General features: G+C 40.7%; 1 protein-coding gene across 4 annotated transcripts in view; it reads right to left on the bottom strand.

The window, feature by feature from the left end:
* afdna (afadin, adherens junction formation factor a) overlaps positions 1–24223 on the bottom strand; it is a 203092-nt gene that overhangs the window by 60401 nt on the left and 118468 nt on the right. For all 4 annotated transcript variants that reach the window (XM_072265966.1, XM_072265967.1, XM_072265968.1 and 1 more), the window contains 5 exons: positions 23841–23986; positions 21445–21539; positions 16126–16391; positions 13298–13441; positions 8883–9081 (listed from right to left, as the gene is read on the bottom strand). In XM_072265966.1, the coding sequence (XP_072122067.1) occupies positions 8883–9081; positions 13298–13441; positions 16126–16391; positions 21445–21539; positions 23841–23986 (850 nt within the window). The remainder of the gene's footprint in view (positions 1–8882; positions 9082–13297; positions 13442–16125; positions 16392–21444; positions 21540–23840; positions 23987–24223) is intronic.

The raw sequence follows: 24223 nt of genomic DNA, 5'->3' as shown, positions 1-24223 counted from the left end.
AAGGTGTTATTCCTCCAACCTTATTGTGGCCTCATCACGACAGTAGAGGTCATGGATGGACATATTGGAATGGGGAGTGCAATTAAAATGGGTGGCCACTGGGAGATCCTGCTTGTTCAAGCAGACAGAGCATAGATGCTCAGCAAAGTGGTCTCCCAATCTACATTTCTTTCTCTCTCCCCCCCCACCTTTTAAATCTACTCTTCAGCCTTTTTCCTGCAGTCCTGCCGAAGGCTTTCCACCTAAAATGTCCACTGTACTTTCTTTTTCCCCGTAGATGCTGCCTAGCCTGCCGAGCTCCTCCAGCATTTTGTGTGTGTTGCACCAACAGTCTAATGCATCTTTCAGTTAGATCATACGCATATTTTAATCTCTCTCAGTTTAAGCAAGACACATTACATTGAGGAAAACTGAATGGCAGATTTCACAAGAATACATATGAAGCCCTCTGAATCTCCCAGTGAAGAGGATCTGATTAGGGCACAGCAGAAAATTGCAGATACTGAATAACTGAAATAAACTAGAAATAATTACAAGACATTAGAAGTGAAAATACATCCCCCATCTCTGGTATTGGTAGTATTTGACTTTATCTCTCAATATTCTGACTTGAAATGTCTTACAACTTATGATAATTATCTTGTCTCTTTACATTTAGTAAAATGAGCAGTAAAGGAATCTTATTTACCATCACTGTACTAGACTTATTGTTGTCACAGAACAGAGACACACATGTTTAAATCAATTTGCTATTATGATTACAGTGCTTCTACTATATGGCTAGGAAGTGGTTTCAAGCCTCAACTTGCTGTCCAGTTCCTGAAAATAAAGTGACATATGACGTATCCAAACATGCCTGCTAATAAACTGCAAAACTACAGATGACTACAATTGAAATATTTACCTGTATTGGTTGCAGGAATATTGGTGCATTTGTTAAATTCGTTAATCAACCAGAATTCTACATTTCTGCCAATGTATCATTACATGTATCATTAAAATGCAGCATCCTTGCAAAATTTGACTAAAATTGCATTTAGAACTTCGTGTTCTACAGTTACCCAGCCATAATATTTGAAAGGATTTAGTATGCTACCAGTTTCACTGATAGAAAAATCACATAATGAAGTTAATAGGTAAATCACGATTGTGGGAGGAAAAAAAACTAATGGAACAAATCCTCAGGATATGTACTGTTGATAAACTGCGGTAGATTGTGTCATCAGTTTGAAAGATCTAGTCTTGCATCACACAATGTAATTAACACATCTATTTTGCACTGTATTTTGCTGAAGTTGTCATGTGTGAAATAAGGTTATCTTGCAAATAAGCAGTTAGTGATTCGCTTGAACTAAAGCTAGGAAAACAGCATTTCAAGCACATTTGTATGATGTAACCTCCCAAGTCTTTCTTTAACCCAGTGTGTCACATGCTCTCTTTAGATGCCCATTTCATTTATTTAGAAGTAATGACAACTTCAAACCTTGGATTTATTAAAAGCATTTTTGTAGCAGGTAAGCAGTACATTTAAAATTTGGTTACTGCTACAGGTTTAAAATAGTTTATTCATTCACAAAACATGGCCACTGCTGATAAAAATCAGCATTTGCTATTTATCCATAATTGCTGCAGAACTAAGGAAACTCTTAAAAGTCAACTATATTAGTGAGGCTGACACAACAACTAGGTCAGAATAAGCAAAGGTGGCAGAAATAACAAATACTGAACTTTTCACATTTAGACACTGAGAATTATTGTAACAAGTATTTACACATCAATAACTGAACGTTCATAACCCTTCTGGATACAATAATGTAATATTGTTTAAGAGAATGGAATCTTGACAACACATTCTTGAATGACTGACTCCACATTTTGAGACTGAGCTTAGTCAGAGTCATGGAGCAAAACATAATGGATTCAGGCCCTTCAGCCCAATCAGCCCATGCCAACACCCAGCTGGTCCTAATTTCCTGCGTTCAGCTCGTATCTCTCTAAGGCCACCACTTCATGTACCTCACCAAGCACATCTTAAAAGCAGTTGAAGCAGATGCAATAGTATCAGTTCTGGCAGATCACTAAATGTACTCAGCACACTGTGTGGAAAAGGCTGCCCCTCAGTTCTCCTAAATATATCTCCAATCCCCCTAAGTCAATACCCCTAGTTTTGGTCTCCCATACCCTGGGAAAAGACTAACAATCCACCTTATCTATGCCTCTTAATTTTAGACACGTTTGTAAGGTCACCACTCATTCTCCTATGTTCCAAGGAATAAAGATGTTCCTCATCAATCTCTCCACATAACTTGGGCCCTCCAGTCCAGACAATATTTTTCCAATCTTCTCTGTACTCTTTCCAGTTTAATCACATTATTCCTATAAATAGGGTGACCAAAACTGTAAGCACAATACTTTAATACTCTAAGCACAACCTCACCAACGACTTACACAGTTGCAATATAATGGCCCAACTATTATACTTAATGCCCTGACTGATGAACATGCTAAACACCTTTTCCACTATCCTGTTTACTTGTGTAGCCACCTTCAACAAATTCAGCCCACATTTGCTACTTCTCGACTCACTTTCCAAACTGATCAAGATCTCCCTGTAGCCTATGATAACTTTCTTTACTATCAAAATTACCTAATTTTGTGTCATCTGCAAGCCTTGTACATTCACATCTAAATAATTTATATAAATAAAAAATAACAAGGATCCCAACACTGACCTCTATGGCACACCAGTAGTCACCAACCTCCATTTTGAGAAACAACCTCAACCACAACCCCGCTTCCCATCTCTTAAGCCAATTTTAAATCCACCTAGCTAGCTCTCCCTGGATTCCATGGGACCTAATCTTCCAGATCAGTCTACCATGTTGGACCTTATCAAATGCCTTGATAAAGTCAAAATAGACAACATCCACTTCCCTGCCCTCTAGTTTTTTGTTTACTTCTAAAAAAAAATGATAGGCTTTTCAAGCACGACTTAAGCACAGAGCCATGCTGACTCCTCTTAATCAAACTGTCTATCCAAATACTGACAGATCCTGTCCTCCAGTGCTTCTCTATGACTGATTTAAGCCGACAGGCCTGTAGTTCCCTAGGATGTTTTGCTACTCTTCTTAAACAATAAACCAACATTAACCATTTTCCAGTCTTCAGAAACTTCACCAGTGGCTAACAATGAGCTATCTCCGCAAGGGCCTCTGAAAGTCCAAGGACAGACTGAATTAGGCCTGAGAGCTTTAACTACCTTAATGGGCTATAAGACTGAAAGTACCTTCTCCCTGATAACAAATTTTCTTCAAAACATCTTTACTATTTTTCCCTCATCGCTGGAGCAACCATGATTCCCCCCCCCCCACCCCCAGTTAAAATACCCATCTCCTATGGTTTGAGACATAGCTGGTCCTGCAGTTCTCTAAGGGGACCTCTCCCTAGGCACCATTTTATTTCCAAAGAGCTATAGACCTCTTGGTATTTTTCTTAACCTTACCTGCCAAATCCATTTCATACCTTCTTGCTCTCCTAATTCCCCTCTTAACAGTACTCCTATTATTTTTATGGTCAAAGGGATTTCCTTCTAAACTGAATGTATGCCTCCCTTTATTTGCTGAGACCCTCAATACCTCTTGTTAGCCAAGATCTGTTAAAACTTGCCAGGTTTACCCTTCACCCTAAAAAGGAACATGCTGCTCCTGGACTTCTGATATCACTTTAAAAATTCTCCCACTTGCCATTCATTCCTTTCCCCTCAAGCAGGCTCTCCCAATCAACCTCTGCCTAATTCCCACAAAATTAATCCTGCTCCAGTTTAGGACTCTAACCTGTGGACCTTCCGCCCATCATTTTTCCATCTACCTTAAAATTAATGGAATTATGGTCACTTAGAGGCAAAGTGCTTCCTGATCTCCAGCTCAGTTACTTGCTCTGCCTCATCCCCTAACAGGTTGTCCCGTATTGCACCCTCCTGAGCAGGACCCTCAATCTAAAGACTCAGGAAACATTTCTGGACACACTTCACAAATTCCTCCTTGAACTGGTGAAATTAAAATCTAAAGTCTTAATATAACTCTATTATTCTTACAACTATCAGCAGTTTCTCTATATACCTCAAGGTTCTGCCGACTATTAACAGATCTAATTATATAGCCCCACTAGAGTGACATTCCGCTTGTTCCAAAATTCAATCTATATGGCCTCACTAGACAATCCCTCAAAAATGTATACAGTACCATTGGTACATCCTCCCTAATCAAAAAGGTTGCACACCCTCCTCCCTTACCTTTATCTCTGCCATGCCTGGAACACTGAGCTGACAGTCCAGCCTTTCTCTTAGCCATGTTTTTGTTATGGCTATAACATCACAGTCCTCCAAGCCAAACCACGCTTTAAGTTTGCTGTCTTACCTACTAAAGCTTGAACATTGAAATAAAGGTAGTTTCCCTACTTTTACTGTGTCCCTGGCTATCATGATTTCTAGTCTTGCTCCTGTTCAGAACCTCAAACCCACATCCCCAACCCCAGCCAATCTAGTTTAAACCATCCCTTGTAGCACTAGCAAATTTCCCTGCAAGGACATTGGTCCCTCTCTGGTTCAAATGCAACCTGTTCCTTTTGTACACATCAGCTCTATGACAGAAGAGACCTCAATGTTCCAAGAATCTGCCCTCTGCAGTACGTGACACTGGGTGCAATCTCGAATTACTACCCTTGATGCCCTGCTTCTTACATTTCTAAACACTTTAAGCACCTAGTTACAAACACCAGAGGTTGTGCAGATAATGGAAATCCACAAAAAATACTAGAGGAACTCAAAAGGTCAGGCAGCATCCATAGAAAGGAATAACCAGTTGATTTTTCAGGCTAAGGCCCTTCATCAAGATTGTAAAGGAAAGATGGTGGTGGGGGGGGGGAGAGGGAGGGGGGGGAGAGGGAAGGGGAGGAGAGGGAAGGGGAGGAGAGGGAAGGGGAGGAGAGGGAAGGGGAGGAGAGGGAAGGGGAGGAGAGGGAAGGGGAGGAGAGGGAAGGGGAGGAGAGGGAAGGGGAGGAGAGGGAAGGGGAGGAGAGGGAAAGGGAGGAGAGGGAAAGGGAGGAGAGGGAAAGGGAGGAGAGGGAAAGGGAGGAGAGGGAAAGGGAGGAGAGGGAAAGGGAGGAGAGGGAAAGGGAGGAGAGGGAAAGGGAGAGGGAGGAGAGGGAAAGGAAGAGGGAGGAGAGGGAGAGGGAAGAGAGGGAATGAACTGAGAAGTAGCCTAGTCAATTTGACAGAGGAGAGTGGACCATAGGAAAAAAGAAAGGAGGGGCACCAGAGGAAGGTGATTAGGCAGGTGGGGAGAACAGCAGGGATGAGAAGGGAGCCAGAATGGGGAAGTGGAAAAAGAGAGGAGAGGAGGACCAAAATTACTGGAAGCTGGAGAAATTGATGTTCACACCATCAGGTTGGAGGCTACCAGACAGAATGAGGTGTTGTTCTTCCAACTTGAGTATGGCTTCATTGTAGTAGAGGCAGCTATGGACCAACATGTTGGAATTGGGCATGGGGAGTGGAATTAAGATGGTTGCCCATCAGGAAATCCTGCCTGTTGTGGTTAGAGAAAAGGTGCTGAAAGTGATTGTCAATCTACGTCAGGTTGAACGCATAACCACTTTCCTACACTGCTTTCCATTTGCCACTTCTTTACCCGTTCCCCTAACCTGTTTGTCATTCTGCATGACACCCTGCTTCTTCAACACTACCAGCCCCTCCATCTATCATTGTATCATTCACAAATTTGGCCACAAAGCCCTCAGTTCCATTACCCATATCACTTGCATATAATATGAAAAGAAGTTTGCTCAACACCAACCCCTGCAGAACATCACTAGTTACTGGCAGTCAACCAGTAAAGGCCCCTTTATTCCAAATCTTTGCCTCCTGTCGGTCAGCCAATTTTCTATCCATGCTAGTATCTTTCCTGTAATACCATAGGCTTTTATCTTGTTTAGTAGCCTCATGTGTGGCACCCTGCTGAAGGCTTTCTAAAAGTCCAAGCAAACAACATCCATTGACTTTCCTTTGTCTCTCCTACCTACTATTTCCTCAAAGAATTCCAACAGATTTGTCAGACAAGATTTCCCCTACAGAAACAATACTCATTTTATCCTGTGCCTCCAAGTACCCCAAAACTTCATCCTTAATAATAGACTCCAACATCTTCCCAATCTCATGTCAGGCTGACAAGCCTACAATTTCCTGTCTTTTGCCTCCCTCCCTTCTTAAAGAGTGAAATAACATTTGCAATTTCTCAATCTTCTGGAATGATTCCATAATCCAGTGATTCTCGAAAGATAACTACTAACGCCACCACAATCGCTTCAGTTAACCCTTTCGGAATCCTAGGTCATAGGATCAGTTGGATTCATCTACCTGTAGACCTTTCAGCTTCCCAAGCACCTTCTCCTTGGGAGTAGCAACTACACTCACTACTGACCCCAATCACACACTAATTTTTGACATCCTGCTGGTTGGTGTCTTCCACAGTATAGATTGACACAAAATACTGTCCCCCATTACTACCTCTTCTAATGACACTAATGGAAGCTTCATTTTCCAGTAGAGTAATATCCACTCTCTCCTCTAGTTTACTTTTTATGCATCTGAAAAAAACTTTAGGTATCCTTTTTTAAAATTTTGGATAGCTTACCTTCATATTTCATCTTTCTCCCCTTAATGCTTACTTTTAAAAAAAAAGTTGCCTTCTGTTGATTTTTAAAAGCTTTCTAATTCTCTAGCTTCCTACAAATTTTTGCAATATTATATGCTTTCTCCTTTATTTTGTCTGACACTCTGTGCATCAACATCCCAATATCAACTTTGTCCTAGGAGCTTGTATACAAATTCACTTCTCAATCTTCTGAACTCCAAAGGATACATGCCCAAATTATCTAGCTTCTCTTGATTAAACAACCCGCTTATTACAGAAATTAGCCCGGTAAACCTTTGGATTACCTTCAATGTAACTGTATTAGGCAAGGGAAACAAATTGTAGTTTTCCAAGTGATGCCTCACCAACACGGTGCAATTGCAAGAGAAAACCTCTATTTTCAAACCCCAACTCCTTTGCAATGAAGACCAGAATGCCTTCTTAACTACATGTTGAACCTGCCCATTATCTTTGATTGATTCATGTACTAAAAGACTGGAATGCTCTATGTCAGTTGCTGTTTCTTTCCATTTGATGATCTATTTTGAATTCTATCAGCCAAAGAGAAAGATCTCATACTTCTGTACATTAAACTATTTGCCAATCTAATGCCCACCTACTCCACCTATTTATATCCAGTGGCAGAATCAAAGTATCCACATCATATGGCCTTGTATTGTTGGCAAATTTGGAAATTTTACATATTGCTCCTTCCTCCAAGTCATTAGTGTAAATAGTGAACAACTGTGGGCCAAGAACTGATCAAAGTTTAAAGTAAATTCTCAAAATACATATATGGCACCATATACTACCTTGAGGTTCATTTTCTTGCAGGCATTTACAGGAAAATAAGATATAGAATTTACAGAATTTATGGAAAATCATAAATAACACAGACAACCAATGTGCAAAAGACGAATCATGTAAATAATTAAAAAAATATTGAAAACATGAGTTGTAGAGCCCATGAAAGTGAGTGAGTTGTGGAGACAGTTCAGTGTTGAGCTGGGAAAGTTACCCAAGCTGGTTCATGAGCGAGATGATTGTAGGGTAATAACTGTTCCTGAACCTGGTACTTTGGGATACAGGCACCTGTACCTCTTGCCCAATGGTAGTAGCGAGAAGTGAGCCTGACCCAGATATTGGGAGTCCATGATAATGGATGCCACTTTCTTATGGTAGCGCTCCTTGTAAATGTGTTCAAAGGTGGGGAGGGCTTTGCATGAGGGAAATGTGGTCTATATCCACCACATTTTATAGATTCCTCTACTCTGGGCATTGGTGCTCTATAAAAGACTGATGTAACCAGTAGGATACTCTCAAATGCACGTCCAAGTTTTAGAAGAAATGCATAACCTACTCAAATTTCTAAGAAAGTAGAAGTATTGTTGTGCCTTCTCTGTGATGGCATTTATTCTTATGTGGTGGTCCCAGGACAACACCTTTGATATGGTAACACGAAGAAATTAAAAGTTACTGATCCTCTCCACCTCCAATTTCCTAGTGAGGACTAATTTGTGGACCTCTGCCTTATTTGTCCTGTAGTCGATAATCAACTGTTTGATTCTGCTGACATTGAGTAAGCAATTGTTACTGTGGCTCCACTCAGCTGGATTTTCAATCTCCCTCCTATATGCCATTGAATCGACTAACACCGCTGGTGTCATCAGCAAACTTAAAATTGGCACTGAAATTGTACTTAGCCACAAATCATTGATATAAAGTGAGGAGAGCAGGGGCTAAGCATGCAGCCTTGTGGTGCTGCTATGCTGATGGTGATGGTGTTTACAATACTCCATTTCATCTCTTACAGTCTGAAAAGGACTCATTCCAACTCTGTGACAGCCAAATTTCCATTACCACTTTTAATTAATGCAGTCTCATGTGTCACCTTGTCAAATGCCTTTCGAAATATTAATTCAGTACATATTTTCCCCAATCTCTCCACATTATATCCTTAATCAAGTTTGCAAAAAAATTTACTGTCATAAAATAGTAGTTTTATTCAGCTTTTCTAAATGTTTAGCTATATACTCTGATTGATTTTAGCATTTTAAAAGAATGTAGTATTCAAAAAATTATGTGCATGTGGCAAATAATTCAGTAGTAAATAAGTCTGCATTTGGCACATCTATGAAAGACTGAATATTTTGTATCACTCACAATGCTAGTTAAAAAAAGAGGGGAAGGTACCTCTCTGGCACAGTGGTTCCAAGAACTCTTGAAGGCCATTGGGAATATTCCTGACAACATCGCAAGAATACCCATCTTCGGGCAACAGAAAAGGCAGCTGTAGGTCAGGGTCCTCTTCCAATTGTACTTCTCTACCATCACTGCGAGCAAGTTCATCAGCTGTGTTCTCAGCTAATGCCACTACATTTTCAATCAGCTCCTAGAACAACAAAATGATTGCTGTCAGGATACGTTACAAAAACACAAAAATGTGATGCGCGCCATATTGATGCAGGTTAAATATCACCCAATTATGAAAGTATAAACTATGTATTGTTGTAAAGAGATGTTTCAGAAAGTAATAGTTGCACATTTCCATTTTCAAAGAATAAAACAAAAGACAGTGGAAAAATTAGAACGTCTGAAGTGTGCTATTGTGATAGAGGAAACAAACCTGACAATGCACAGAAGCCCTAGCGAAAAATGAAGTTAGTGACAAAACTACTTGCTAGTGGCAAAAATTTTTTCATGGACCAACACAGGCGAGATCATACATATCTCAAACTCTTATATAAATAAATAATAATAATGTGAGATTTTTCACATGGCCAAAGACTCACTTACCATCTCATCCAAAAGACCTTCAAGATTCAGCATGTGCTGGAGCACCAGTCTGTTTCATGTACTTTGTCTCTGAAATGGGACCTTGAATCCACATTTCAGAAACAATACAATTATCATTGGCAGTATCTGGGGAAGGGGAGTGGTGCAGGTGGTGATACAAATCCAGATATCAGGCTAAGCACACTCAGTACAACAAGGCTGGTTGGTGCATGGCCAAGTGGTTAAGGTGTCAGATATAGTGATCTGAAGGTCGCTAGTTCAAGTCTCAGCTAAGGCAGCATGTTGTGTCCTTGAGCAAGGCACTTAACCACACATTGCTCTGCAACAACACTGGCCCTAGTGCCCTTCCCTTGGACAACATCGTTGGCACGGAGAGGGGAGACTTGCAGCATGGGCAACTGCCGATCTTCCATACAACCTTGCCCAGGCCTGTGCCCTGGAAACCTTCCAAGGCGCAAATCCATGGTCTCATGAGACTAATGGATGCCTATTAAATTACAAGGCGGCTGGTAGCACACTGAATAAATGGGACTAGCTAAAATAGAGGGTTGAACCAGAGGACCACTTCCACATGTATAACTATGCCAACAGTTCAAATAAAGTTAAGAACATTTTTATCAAAGTACGTATACGTCACCATATACTAGCCCAAGGTTCATTTTTTGCAGGCATCCATAGAAGAAATAACTAATGAATCAATGAAAACATACATAAGACTGACAACCAATATGCAAAAGTAAACAAATTGTGCAAATACAAAGTCAAATAATAATAATAAAAAATCCATTACAGATAGAACAATCCACAACTATCTATATTAGAGAGTAAACAAGAACAACTTACTTAATAGGTATAGCCATTCCAAACACACATATGAAAATCAATAAGTGAAAACATATACTGAATTAAAAGAGGAAATTAAATACTATGAACTTGAACAGGGTATTAACACCATCTGCGACCCCCTACTCTTTGTGATTTTTAATAAATGACCTGGATGAGGAAATGGAAGGATGGGTTAGTAAATCTGCTGATGACACAAAGGTTGGGGGTGTTGTGGATAGTGTGGAGGGTGACAGAGGTTACAATGGGACATTGACAGGATGCAAAACTAAGCTGAGAAGTGGCAGATGGAGTTCAACCCAGATAAGTGTAAGGTGGTTCATTCTGGTATGAACCACATATGGCAGTATATAGCATTAACGGTAAGGCTCTTGGCAGTGTGGAGGATCAGAGGAATCTTGGGGCCTGAATCCATAGGACACTCAAAGCTGCTACACAGGTTGACTCTGTGGTTAAGAAGGCATACAGTGTATTGGCCTTCATCAATCATGAGACTGAGTTTAAGAGCTGAGAGGTAATGCTGCAGCTATATAGGACCCTGGTCAGACCCCACTTGGAGTACTGTACTCAATTCTGGTCGCCTCACTACAGAAAGGACGTGGAAACCATAGAAAGGGTGCAGAGGAGATTTATAAGGATGTTGCCTGGATTGGGGAGCATGTCTTATGAGAATAGGTTGAGTGAACTTGGCCTTTTCTCCTTAGAGCAACGGAGGTTGAGAAGTGACCTGATAGAGGTGCTAAAGATAATGAGAGGCATTGATCATGTGGATAGTCAGAGGTTTTTCCCCAGGGCTGAAATGGCTAGCGCGAAGGCATAGTTTTAAGGTGCTTGGAAGCAGGTACAGAGGAGATGTCAGGGGAAAGTTTTTTTATGCAGAGTGGTGAGTGTGTGGAATGGGCTGCCGGCAGCAGTGGTGGAGGCGGAAATTATAGTCTTTTAAGAGACTCCTGGATGGCTACACGGAGCTTAGAAAAATAGAGGGCTATGGGTAAAGCCTACGTAGTTCTAAGGTAGGGACATGTTGTGGGCCAAAGGGCCTGTATTGTGCTGGAGGTTCTCTATGTTTCTATAAAAGCAAGGATATAATACTGAAGTCTTAAGGCATTCATTACACTGTAGTTGGAGTATTGTGAGCAGCTTTGGGCCCCTTATCTAAGATGTGCTGGAATTAGAATCTCACAAAGGCTCATGTGAATGATTCCGGGAATGAAATTGTTAACATAAGGAACATTTGAGGGCTCTGGGCTTGTACTCACTGGAGTTTAGAAGAATGAGGGAGGATCTCATTGAAACCTATTGAACATTGAAATGCTCAGATGATGTGGCCATGGCAAGTATGTTTTCTATAGTCAGTGAGCCTAGGACCAGAGGGCACATCCTCAGAGTAGAGGGACATCCATTTATAATGGAGATGAAGAGTTTATTTAGCCAGAAGGTGGTGAATCTGTGGATTTCATTTCCACAGATGCTGGTGGAGGCAAAATCACTGAATACATTTAAAGCAAAGGTTGACAGGTTCTTGACAAGGAGAAACCAAGAGAATGGAATTGAGAGGGATAATATATCAGCCATGATGGAATGGTGGAGTAGACTCAATGTGTCGAATAGTCTAATTCTGCTCTAACATCTTATGGTGTTATAATATCTAAATAGAAAACAATACTGAGAAGATGAGATATTCATTCCTTGGAAGTGAGTCCACTGGTTGTGGCATCAGGTCAGCATTGAGGTGAGCGAAGTTATCCACGCTAGTTCAGGAGCCTGACAGTTGAATGGTAATAGCTAATCCTGAACCAAGTGGTGTGAGACAAAAGGCTCCTGTACCTCCTTTTTTCTTTGCATGGCCTGAATGGTGGGGTTTTTTGATGATTTATGCTGCTTTCTTGTGGCAGCACCTCTCGTAGATGTTCTCAATGGTGGGGAGGGCTTTACCTGTGATGGACTGGGCTGTATCTACTACTTTTTGGAGGCTTTTCCATTCTTGGACATTGGAGTTTCTGTACAAGGCTGTGAGGCAATCAGTTAGGATACTCTTCGCTGTGCATCTGTAGAAGTTTATCAGTTTTAGATGACATGCCCAATTTGCGCAAGCTTCTAATAAAGTTGAGGTTCTGCCATACCTTCACTGTAATGGCACTTACGTCCTGTTCCCAGAACAGATCCTCTGATATGATAGTGACAAGGAATTTAAAGTTACCGACTCTACCCCCTCCAAACTCTTAACAAGGACTGGCTCAGACCCCCAGTTTCTTCCTCCTGTAGTCAATGATAACTTTTTGATTTTGCTGATGTTCATGGAGAAGTCATTGTTAAGGCACCATTCAACCAGATTTTCAGTCTACCTCCTATATGCCACATTTGTCACCACCTTTGAATCGGCTATCAACAGTGGTGCCGTCAGTAAATTTAATTATGGTATTGGAGATACAGTTAGCCATAGTCACTATAAAACATACTTGTTTCTGTAAACACAATAACTGATGGCCTTGTCAGAGGCAGCATTAACCCAAACAAAATTAACAGTATTAAACACATTAAATCACGTATTGCCACAAGGCTTCCTTCAGTTTTTTTGTATTCTCTCAGGCATAGGAAAATAATCATTACCTCCACAATAACAAGTAATCAAATGAAATCATAATATTTCTACCATACAAATTTCAGCACAGTAACAACTGCTTTAGAAAATAAAAGTTTTCCATTTATCTGGATGCAAATACACTTAATTCATTAGCTGCCCATGAAAAGCATATAACCAGATGCCTAGATTTTTTTTTGGCCAAAAAAAAACACAGGAACTTCTAAACAATTCCTTCCCAATATACTACATTTCTCTCTTTTCATCCTTTTCCTTATCAAATTAATTAAATTTGTCAAAAGATTTAATGACAAACAATACTGTGACATCCATATTTGGGTTTAAAATGCAATGTCAATATGAAATTGTTGTTGGGTAATTTAGATACCTGTGGGATATAGGGCTCATCCTGGGCACAATGGTAACTTTGAAGCAATGCTTGCAGCTGTAATGAATTCAACTTAAAACAGGTGTTGTTGATGTTTGAAACGTCTTCTGCCAAATATTTGTCCATTGTGAGCAACGTGGTTGCCTAAAAAAGTAACAGGCAAGTTCAAACACATGCAGCAAAATTTATGTTTGTTTTTCCCTATTATGATGATATTCTTTTGTGAACTTTCAGTGGCAAGGTAAAAAAAAATTCAAAGCTCAAAATACAGATGCCTTGAAATTACTTACATGAATTACAAAAGGAAGAAAAGTATTTTGATCCCTCCAGTAATGTTAGTTTCTTATTTCACTGCTTTACAACTTTTGATAAAGGCACTATCACACTTCTTCCATGCTACCATACTTACCCATATTTAAATTTTTGCACTGTTTAATGGGTTTGATCATGCCAATTTTATTTCTTTTAAAAATGCACATCAAAATCTTCCTCACTGTTGGCAATGTTATGCAGGACCCTGGGCACTTCACTGCAGATCTGTCTTTGAGGAATATTGTTCTTAAAGTTCCTTTCCTATGCTTCGTGGAAAGTTACAATGTACTGAAGGGCCAGCAGGGGAACTAAAAATTTCTCAGTTGAATGTATAAACAATTCATGACATGGCATTCTTATTAATAATACCTTAAAGCAATCTGAAATGAACTATTTAAAGAAATTAAATGTAAGGCTTTATTCTTGTAAGATAGTGGAATGGGGGATGATTGCAGAAAACTTGATCCACACCAGGGAGATTCTAATACAAAATATATTGCCACAGATGCTGAGTTCAGCTAAGGGTCAAATCAGAATTAGAAATGAAGGCAGTCAACCGACCCATCACACCCAGTTTCAAATGGGCAATTAATCACAACTTACAGAGTTCTCCGTCTGCGATCTTAGTGGTCATGCCACAACCAACTGTGTAAAATTTGAAGATTCTGCCTTAAGCATCCTTTCTAGATGCAAGTCCCAAGTCCCTACTTCTCTTTAAATGTGAAGGACGTTTCCTCAACTCCCCTTAAGTCCTACTGCCAATTTTCAGAAATCTACATTCACTGCTTGCTGGCTGGCTGTAGTGGCATCAGCATCGGACTTCGGAGTGAAGGCTCCCAAGTTCGAATCCAGCCGGCTCGCTTGCACGCTTTCCATCCGTGCTGGGTTGAGCGTCGAGCTAGCAACTCGGCCTCATAAAAATAAGAAAACCTGCTTTAAAAAAACCACCGTCATGACGGTGTCCCAATGATTCCACTCGTAGTTAAGGGCTTTCTTCTTCTTCACATTCACTGCTTATGGTTTTTTCAAAATTAGTTAAGTACTTCCTATTTTGAAAAAACCTCAATATCATTGATTGAATTTCCTCACAACATTCTCTGCTGTGAAGAAAACAATCCCAACCTTCCCGCCCAACTAATATTACTTCCTACGCCTTGTCAGCATCCTTAGCTCCTCTGTAAATTATAATGTGGAAATCAGAAGTAAACACTGCAGTGTGGCTATAGTCTAATTAGTGTTAAGATTCCAGCACAAATCACCCCATTCTGATATTCCATACCTCCATCAATAAAAGGTATCATGCTACATGCTGACACTTCTCCCCACAGTAAAAAAAAACAAATTTGCGATTGAACCCACAGCCAACTTTTATATCATTTCCTATCCATAGTTTTAGTTTAAGTCAATCATTAATAGATAACTTGAAAGCAAGGCATCTTTCATTAAGCCAAGCTTAACCTCATTGTTACTGGTCATAAAACATTCAGAGATTATATTTTGGACCATTTTGAAGCAACCAGACACTATAAATCTCATGGAGTTTTGTCTTCTGATCAGGCTCCCATTTGGCTGTTTGATGAATCAGAATTCACATATACACAACATGAAATGAGTGACTGCAATCAAGAAGCTATCACAACAGCAGTGATTATGGCATATCAAACATTAGAATTGATTTGAAGGTCTATTTGGTCAATATGGGAGTGCTCATATTTGATGGGACATAGAAAATTCTGTTGCTCTCAAACAGCACATAAAAACTATGTTAGTATACAGTGCTACCTTTGAATCATGGGTTGTATTAAATGTTATTGTATGAATTTAAAGGCTAATGGAAAATAATGCTGCATGCGATATTGGTGGTTAGACATCCAAGGTACATTTCACAACTAAAGACATAATTTTCCAAGGATTGGTGTAAAAATGAGCATGAAATTGACAGATATTTGGTTTCAAACAGTTTAATTGTGCCTTGCCACCCAGATCATGCAGGAAAGATCAGACATAGCACATACTTCTATTATTTTAAACAGCTCAATTATTAGAAACTTATTAACTGATATTTTTAATAGTATTAAGTTATTTGAAATACTGTAATAATTGATAATACTGACTAACTGGGCTGGAAAGAAACCAGTGCTGACCTACATGCTGTTTCACACAAAACAGTGTGATCCGGTGTTGTAAATTTTCAAAAACTCTTCATTCAGAAATTTTCAGGGCTTCACCTTTGTAAACCAAGACTGGCTCAAACTCCAATCGGGTATCATATCATAAGTGTACTCTTAGAACCCAAATACTTAATTTAATTCCAATACAGTGGTTCATCTAACAATGTGTTGTACAATCACTCCCCTTTTGCTGAACTATACCACTGAACAACTTGAAAAAACAGGTCAACTTTCACTCACGGCACTACCACATAAAAAAATTCAATGACACACCCATGAAATATTGACTGGGATGGAATTAAGAAACCACAGAAATAACACTGTCCACATGTCCCAGTAACTCACCTGTACTATTCTACTAAGGTGACAGTCTGCAGCCAGTTCCAAACCTTGTTTCTCAGCCCAAGCTTCAATATGACCAAGGTGTTGCCGGATGATAGCACCCCAATAATGAGAACAGAGGCACGAGTCTGGCTCTGTCACCAATTTATTGAATAGCCACATATTAATAAAATGAAAGAGCTGAGAGAACAACTGGATAGTGAGGGCAGCATTCACACGACATCGTCGCAGCAAAGACATTGCTCCAGTCAAGGTATGCAAGACATCATCTAGAAAATAAAATGAGAAGCAGGTTAAGCAAGCTTTGTAAACTCTTCAGTCACAAACTGATTTTCAAGTTTTAATATTTCTCAGTTTAGCAGTAAACTTTCTACTCTTGTAAAATTTCTACAAATCTCTTCCTCACTTTTTAAAATCACTATCCCCACAATTTAAACCACTAAAATTTAGATGGGCAGGTACACACTGGATAAAAACAAGCTGGTCATTCAATAACCACTGAGAAATGGCATTGTTTCTATAGATAAGACAAATGGTGCTGCTAAGCAAGTGGTGCTGCTGGAGCTGACAGTCCCATGGGAAGATAGCTTGGAGGAGGCCTTTGAAAGGAAGCTCTCCAAGTATGCAGAATTGGTCAGCAACTGTTAGCAGGCTGGATGGAGAGCGAGGTGTCTCCCAGTGGAGGTTGGTTGTAGGGGATTCATAGCCCATTCTTTAGTTAGGGCCTTCAGCATTTTGGGCATCGAGGGAGAGAGGAAGAGGAGAGCCATCCGCAGTACCACCGATGCAGCAGAGAGGGCCTCAAGATGGCTGTAGCTCAAAAGAGGGGAGACATGGAGTCATAAGTAGCTAGCCATCTGGACACAAGCTGGGGCCTGATCAGCCCCGGCTGGGTCACCTGAAGGAGGTTGTATGATGTTGAAAGACCCGAAACACCCGATGATTCCAGGAACATCACTGAAGATGTGTCCAGAAGCATCAATAGATGTATGTACACAGCCTACGAAATGTCAATTTCAGCTAACAGGGTAACAGTACTACGTAATTCTTAATTTGCCACTTATTTGTAATGGAAATATTTTGCAAACCAAATCTCAAGGCCCACAGAAACACTCAACACCCAAAAATAGAATACAACAGACAGTACAATGAGATGGCTTCTCATGTATTACAGTCCTTCATGAAATTACTAACAGAGCCCTGTAAAGTCACAAATACAGAAGTAGCTGCATAGTTAAGGTACATTTTAGAAAGAAAATGTTGTATTATCTGAAGGGAAACAGCTGCAAATGAAAAGCTAGCAGTAAATACCTAGCTGAAAAGGGACAATCACAAGAATTTGAATTCTTGCTAGAAACTTATTCAAAATGAGAAATGCAAACCAAAAATACTGGAAATATTCAAGGTCAAGCAGCACCCAAGGAGGCAGAACAAAAATATTTACCTACTAGAACAAGAATCTAAAACAATTACAACAGGAATTCTGCAGATGCTGGAAATTCAAGCAACACACATGAAATTTGCTGGTGAACGCAGCAGGCCAGGCAGCATCTCTAGGAAGAGGTACAGTTGACGTTTCAGGCCGAGACCCTTCGTCAGGACTAACTGAAGGAAGAGTTAGTAAGAGATTTGAAAGTGGGAGGGGGAGGGGGAGATCCAGAATGATAGGTGAAGACAGGAGGGGGAGGGATGGAGCCAAGAGCTGGACAGGTGATTGGCAAAGGGAATATAAGAGGATCATGGGACAGGAGGCCCAGGGAGAAAGACAAAGGGGGGGGGAACCCAGAGGATGGGCAAGGGGTATAGTCAGAAGGACAGGAGAAAAAGAAGAGTGAGAGAAAGAATGTGTGTATAAAAATAAATAACCGATGGGGTACAAGGGGGAGGTGGGGCATTAGCAGAAGTTAAGAGAAGTCGATGTTCATGCCATCAGGTTGGAGGCTACACAGACGGAATATAAGGTGTTGTTCCTCCAACCTGAGTGTGGCTTCATCTTTACACTAGAGGAGGGCGTGGATAGACATGTCAGAATGGGAATGGGATGTGGAATTGAAATGTGTGGCCACTGGGAGATCCTGCTTTCTCTGGCGGACAGAGTGTAGGTGTTCAGCAAAGCGGTCTCCCAGTCTGCGTTGGGTCTCGCCAATATATAGAAGACCACATCGAGAGCACCGGACGCAGTATATCACCCCAGCCGACTCACAGGTGAAGTGTCGCCTCACCTGGAAGGACTGCCTGGGGCCCTGAATGGTGGTAAGGGAGGAAGTGTAAGGGCATGTGTTGCACTTGCTCCGCTTACGAGGATAAGTGCGAGGAGGGAGATCAGTGGGGAGGGATGGGGGGGGACGAATGGACAAGGGAGTCGCGTAGGGAGCGATCCCTGCGGAAAGCGGGGGGGGGGGGGGGGAGGCGAGAAAGATGTGCTTAGTGGTGGGATCCCGTTGGAGGTGGCGGAAGTTACAGAGAATAATATGTTGGACCCGGAGGCTGGTAGAGTGGTAGGTGAGGACCAGAGGAACCCTATTCCTAGTGGGGGGGGCGGGAGGATGGAGTGAGAGCAGATGCACGTGAAATGGGGGAGATGCGTTTTGCACTAAGCCCCTTTCTTTAAAAAAGGAGGACATCTCCCTCGTCTTGGAATGAAAAGCCTCATCCTGAGAGCAGATGCGGCGGAGTCGGAGGAATCGCGAGAAGGGGATGGCATTTTTGCACTAAGCCCCTTTCTTTAAAAAAGGACACCTCCCTCGTCCTGGAATGAAAAGCCTCATCCTGAGAGCAGATGCGGCAGAGACGGAGGAATTGCGAGAAGGGGAAGCCATTTTTGCAAGTGCTTTTCATTCCAGGATGAGGGAGGTGTCCTCCTTTTTTAAAGAAAGGGGCTTCCCTTCCTCCACTATCAACTCTGCTCTCAAACGCATCTCCATTTCACGTACATCTGCTCTCACTCCATCCTCCCGCCACCCCACTAGGAATAGGGTTCCCTGGTCCTCACCTACCACCCCACCAGCCTCCGGGTCCAACATATTATTCTCTGTAACTTCCGCCACCTCCAACGGGATCCCACCACTAAGCACATCTTTCCCTCCCCCCACCTCTGCTTTCCGCAGGGATCGCTCCCTACGCGACTCCCTTGTCCATTTGTCCCCCCCATCCCTCCTCACTGATCTCCCTCCTGGCACTTATCCTTGTAAGGGGAGCAAGTGCAACACATGCCCTTACACTTCCTCCCTTACCACCATTCAGGGCCCCAGACAGTCCTTCCAGGTGAGGCAACACTTCACCTGTGGGTCGGCTGGGGTGATATACTGCGTCCGGTGCTCTCGATGTGGCCTTCTACATATTGGCAAGACCCGACGCAGACTGGGAGACCGCTTTGCTGAACACCTACGCTCTGTCCGCCAGAGAAAGCAGGATCTCCCAGTGGCCACACATTTCAATTCCACATCCCATTCCCATTCTGACATGTCTATCCACGGCCTCCTCTACTGTAAAGATGAAGCCACACTCAGGTTGGAGGAACAACACCTTATATTCCGTCTGGGTAGCCTCCAACCTGATGGCATGAACATCGACTTCTCTAATTTCCGCTAATGCCCCACCTCCCCCTCATACCCCATCGGTTATTTATTTTTATACACACATTCTTTCTCTCACTCTCCTTTTTCTCCCTCTGTCCTTCTGACTATACCCCTTGCCCATCCTCTGGGTTCCCCCCACCCTTTGTCTTTCTCCCTGGGCCTCCTGTCCCATGATCCTCTCATATCCCCTTTGCCAATCACCAGCTCTTGGCTCCATCCCTCCCCCTCCTGTCTTCTCCTATCATTTTGGATCTCCCCCTCGCCCTCCCACTTTCAAATCTCTTACTGACTCTTCCTTCAGTTAGTCCTGACGAAGGGTCTCGGCCTGAAACATTGACTGTACCTCTTCCTAGAGATGCTGCCTGGCCTGCTGCGTTCACCAGCAACTTTGATGTGTGTTATCTAAAACATTTGCCTGTATTCTGCATTCGGTGGAAGCATAACTCTTACAGATGACTTTAAAGAAAGCTGTTTGCAAAGGAACAACAATCTCTTGCATGGATTTTATCTTTTCCAACAATGACTGATGTCTTGCCATCAGTCATAGAACTCTGATATATTGATGCTATCAAGCTGGCAAAGCAGACACACCAAACAATGCTTATGGTCAGTAAATAAAATTGTTTTTTTTTTAAATTGCAATATTTAATTTTAAACAAGAACATTTACAGTCTATCTACAAAATAATTTACAGACCAATATTCTCATTGCAATATGCCCACCCACCTATTTTCCTATCAGTGGCACACTTGGAAACTTCATTTTGTTCCCTTGGGGTACCTCAGCCTCCTAGCGTGAAAATTTTAGTTCAGGTTGTTTTCTCATTTAGTTCTGGTAAAACCAGATACTTTTGTTTATTAAAATTTTAAATTCAAGGACTTTCAGCATTTGTAATAAACTGCAACTACATCAATGACAATAAAACTGTACCTTTCTTGATTAAACCATGTTGTTTAATTTCTTAATGGGATTAAATTCCCTCATCTGAATTCCTGACTCATTCATCATACTGATTTCTATTTAACTTTCTGCAGTCACGTATACCTTTCCCTGAAATTCACTGACAGCAGACAATTGCTGTTTCAGTGGGTTTGCAAGAACTAGCTACTGAACTTGCTGCCTTGTGCGTTTCCTCACGACAGAAAGATTTGGTTCTTAGTGTCTGCTTTGAAATTTGGTACAATCGAGGCTGATCTCCTACCTAAGCATCTCTTTCCTGCACAAATCCCATAAATCTCAATTCTTTAATTACTAAAAATTATCTGCCTAGAGCAAACTGAAATACTGCCGATTTCTTGGGTAGAGAAACTCAAAGGTTTCAGCACCTCCAAAGTGAATGGCAGTCTCATTTGAATCTGTGCCTCTATCGTTCTAGATACTCCAGCCTCGGGAAACTTAAATCTTTTATTCCTTTCCTCCTATGATTAATGCTTAAAATTTTTCTTCCCCCACCCCCCCCATCACGCTTAAACATTTCCTCAGTGGTCATCAACTACTTTGCTCCTTGAAACAGAGCGTAGGGACTAGTGTTTAACACACGAGTGTGATTGTATATATTATATAAAATACAAGTTAAACATTGGTTCAATTCAGAAATATGCCCAATTTCAAGGAGACAAGCACATGCCCTTTAAGCATTATGGATACCGTACAGAAACCCCAAAATGTTTAATTCCACAAGTGTTCCTGGTAAATAAACAGTATCAAATTATATCTTAGCAAAAGAGAATTTTGACTTTCAAACCTATTTTGGGTCTTTGTAGGCTTGCTTCCTCAGGATCTTCAAGAAACGATGGCATGTAATTGTTGAGATCAGATTGAAGACAGTGTACCAGGTATCTGCAACACAGAATTCATAATACACTTCATAATTCATAGTTTAAATATTTCAAACATTAAGGATTCCTAAATTCATGCAATACCTCTCATTCAAAGAAGTGTTTAAGTATTACAAATCTCTAATCATCCACAAATAACATTATTCTCCTGGAAAAAGCCTGCAGATATTCAACAGCATCATACTTTTCCCATATATCAACTCCACAGGCAGCGATTTTTGCTGAGACTAAGTGAGTTACTTCACTTCCCTGTTGAAATGTTTACAACATCTGAGTAGTGAAAAGGCTCTGGAATATTTTGGTTCATATGTTTACCTTCTTAATTTTTTTCCCAATGATAAAGCTATTAAGCTAATAAATCTTGGAGCTGATTGGTAAACTGAAAAAAATTTAATCAGTTAAGTCACTTTGAAGTCTTTTCCCAAGCAACCTTAATTTGCTTTACAAGATATTTCAAGACAAGAACAATGTATCAAATGCCCTTTTATCCAAATTAGTTTATAAATACAACAGTTAGGATTTATGAAGTTCAAAGCTACTGAGGCCTCCATCGGTCAGAGTTAACCAAGGGTCTTGCGTCCTAGCTGTCTAGATATGCAAGCCTGGGCAGTACGATATGGAGACCAAGCTGCTGCTCATGTAGAAAGCTTCCTCTCTCCACGCAGTTGATGAACCAAAAGGAAAGCCAGGTACAGATTGGTACCAGCAGCATTGCAGGAGTTGCCTGTCAGCAGTGAACTCAATGTAGAACTGTATTAGGGACTGCAGCTCTGGTTTTTCCTCTGGGGTTTACTCCCAAAGCCTTCCCCATGAGTGGGTATTAGTCACAAGGCAGCAGAGATTTGAGATCAGAGTTTTCCTTTTCCTAGGTGAGCTGCCAACCACGGCTGGCTTACGAGTCCCATTTGCCCGAAACGACTTTTTAAGGCACCAATAACCTGCCTTTGCCCTTTTCCTGTCAGTAGAAATGGTTCTGCTGGGCTTAGAAGCTAAACCACAAATGAAGGCTAGTTACAAAAAAAATGCACCAGATTCACAAATACTTAAAATTAGAGCAGGCACTTCTGCTGTTTTTTGAGGGACATAATATTAAAATGACTAGACTCAAGAAAATACGTAGTGTTTTTAATTTAGCCCTAAAGCTAAACCACAATGCATTAGGTGAATTTCTTGCAGTTAGGAGACTTTGTAAAAAAAATTTAGAAATGAAATGTTACAATTAAAATCCATGTTTGATGCTGAATGAACATATAATGGTACATCAAGCACACTGCTATTGCTCATGCTTAAGTCCAAGTTTGATAGCCATCCTAAATTTTTGGATATCCGAGTACTGGATAGTTTTTTGCTTAACTGATTACCTTGAGTACTGCATTAACTTTTATTTTTAATGCTATATATCAAAAATCTAAGACTGCATTTGTGGGTGCACGTGGTTTCAAATTAATAAATAGGGTAGATAATTAACTAATTTTCCTCCCCATGGTAGAGATATCAAAAAGAAGAGACCATAGGTTTAAGATGCAAGGAAGAAATTTTAAACGCAATCTGCGGAGCATGATGATGTACAAGTTTTTTTTTAAAAAATATATACATAAAATGATTGTGCCAAAGGTGGTGGAACCAGATACCTTTGATGCGTTTAAGAGGCACTTACACACTTAAATAGGCAAGTTATAGATGGATACGGTCCTAATGTGTGAAAATGGGGAAAACTGGCAAAATATGTGTACCAAGAAGCATTTTACTCTCTAGTTAACACAGAATCTAAAATTTATCCAATTATATTACACAAAATGATATAATTCAGAAGGAAAAGAAGCATTCAGATTAGGTTAAGTTTATAAGTGCAACAAGTTTCATAAAATAAAAACATAAGCTGATTTTAAAATACAATCTGCTAATGTTTGGTAAAATATTTTACACCAACAGTAAAATTGACAAGGTTTTCTAAAAAGTTGCTACTCACAGCTAAGTATTGTATTCTGACTACCTTTTCTACAGCTTTTAATTCTGCATTGAGGATAACTTATAAAAGCAATCTATGGCTGTCATACATCAATGACAAAAAAGAACAATGTGGTTTATCTTTACTGAGCATTTCAAGTGTAAATAACTAAAAAAATTTATATCATAGCTGCTTGACATCAAATTCAAAGAAATATTTTTGAGGAGGACTGTGTGAACACTGGAAAAGGGAATGGTGACAAGTCAAACAATAGAATCAGTCAAGTTCATCTACTTGTTTAGCAAAAAGAAAATATAGCCAAGCACCACAGACATTGCCTTTTAATTATCATACTTGAAAGCCATTTGCACCAAATGAGCCAAAACATCCTGTGCATCCAGGGTGATCCGACTCAGATCGCGGTCTTGTTTGATAAAGTTGAGAAGCTCTGATGCATTTGCCATCCAAAAGGCAAGTGCACCTGCAATATTCTTCTGCTTCTGTAAAGAAAAAAGAAACCATTGGATCTTTCTCAGTTCTACATAATCACAAGTCGGTAATGCAATCCTTACAGGCAGGAGCCAATATAGGCAATACTAAACAAGGCTGACAAAAGAACAAGGCCACAGACATGAAGCAAAAGAACTTGGGCTGACTCTGGACATCACCACAGAAAAGTGCATTAAGCAGATAAAATGAAATGCCAACATAGTTGTGCCATCAAGTTTTAGTGCTGC

Source organism: Mobula birostris, chromosome 8, assembly GCF_030028105.1.
Source record: "Mobula birostris isolate sMobBir1 chromosome 8, sMobBir1.hap1, whole genome shotgun sequence".
Taxonomy (NCBI): Eukaryota; Metazoa; Chordata; class Chondrichthyes; order Myliobatiformes; family Myliobatidae; genus Mobula; species Mobula birostris.
Note: the sequence above shows the minus strand (reverse complement) of the source record. Positions and strands in the feature narration are given on the sequence as shown.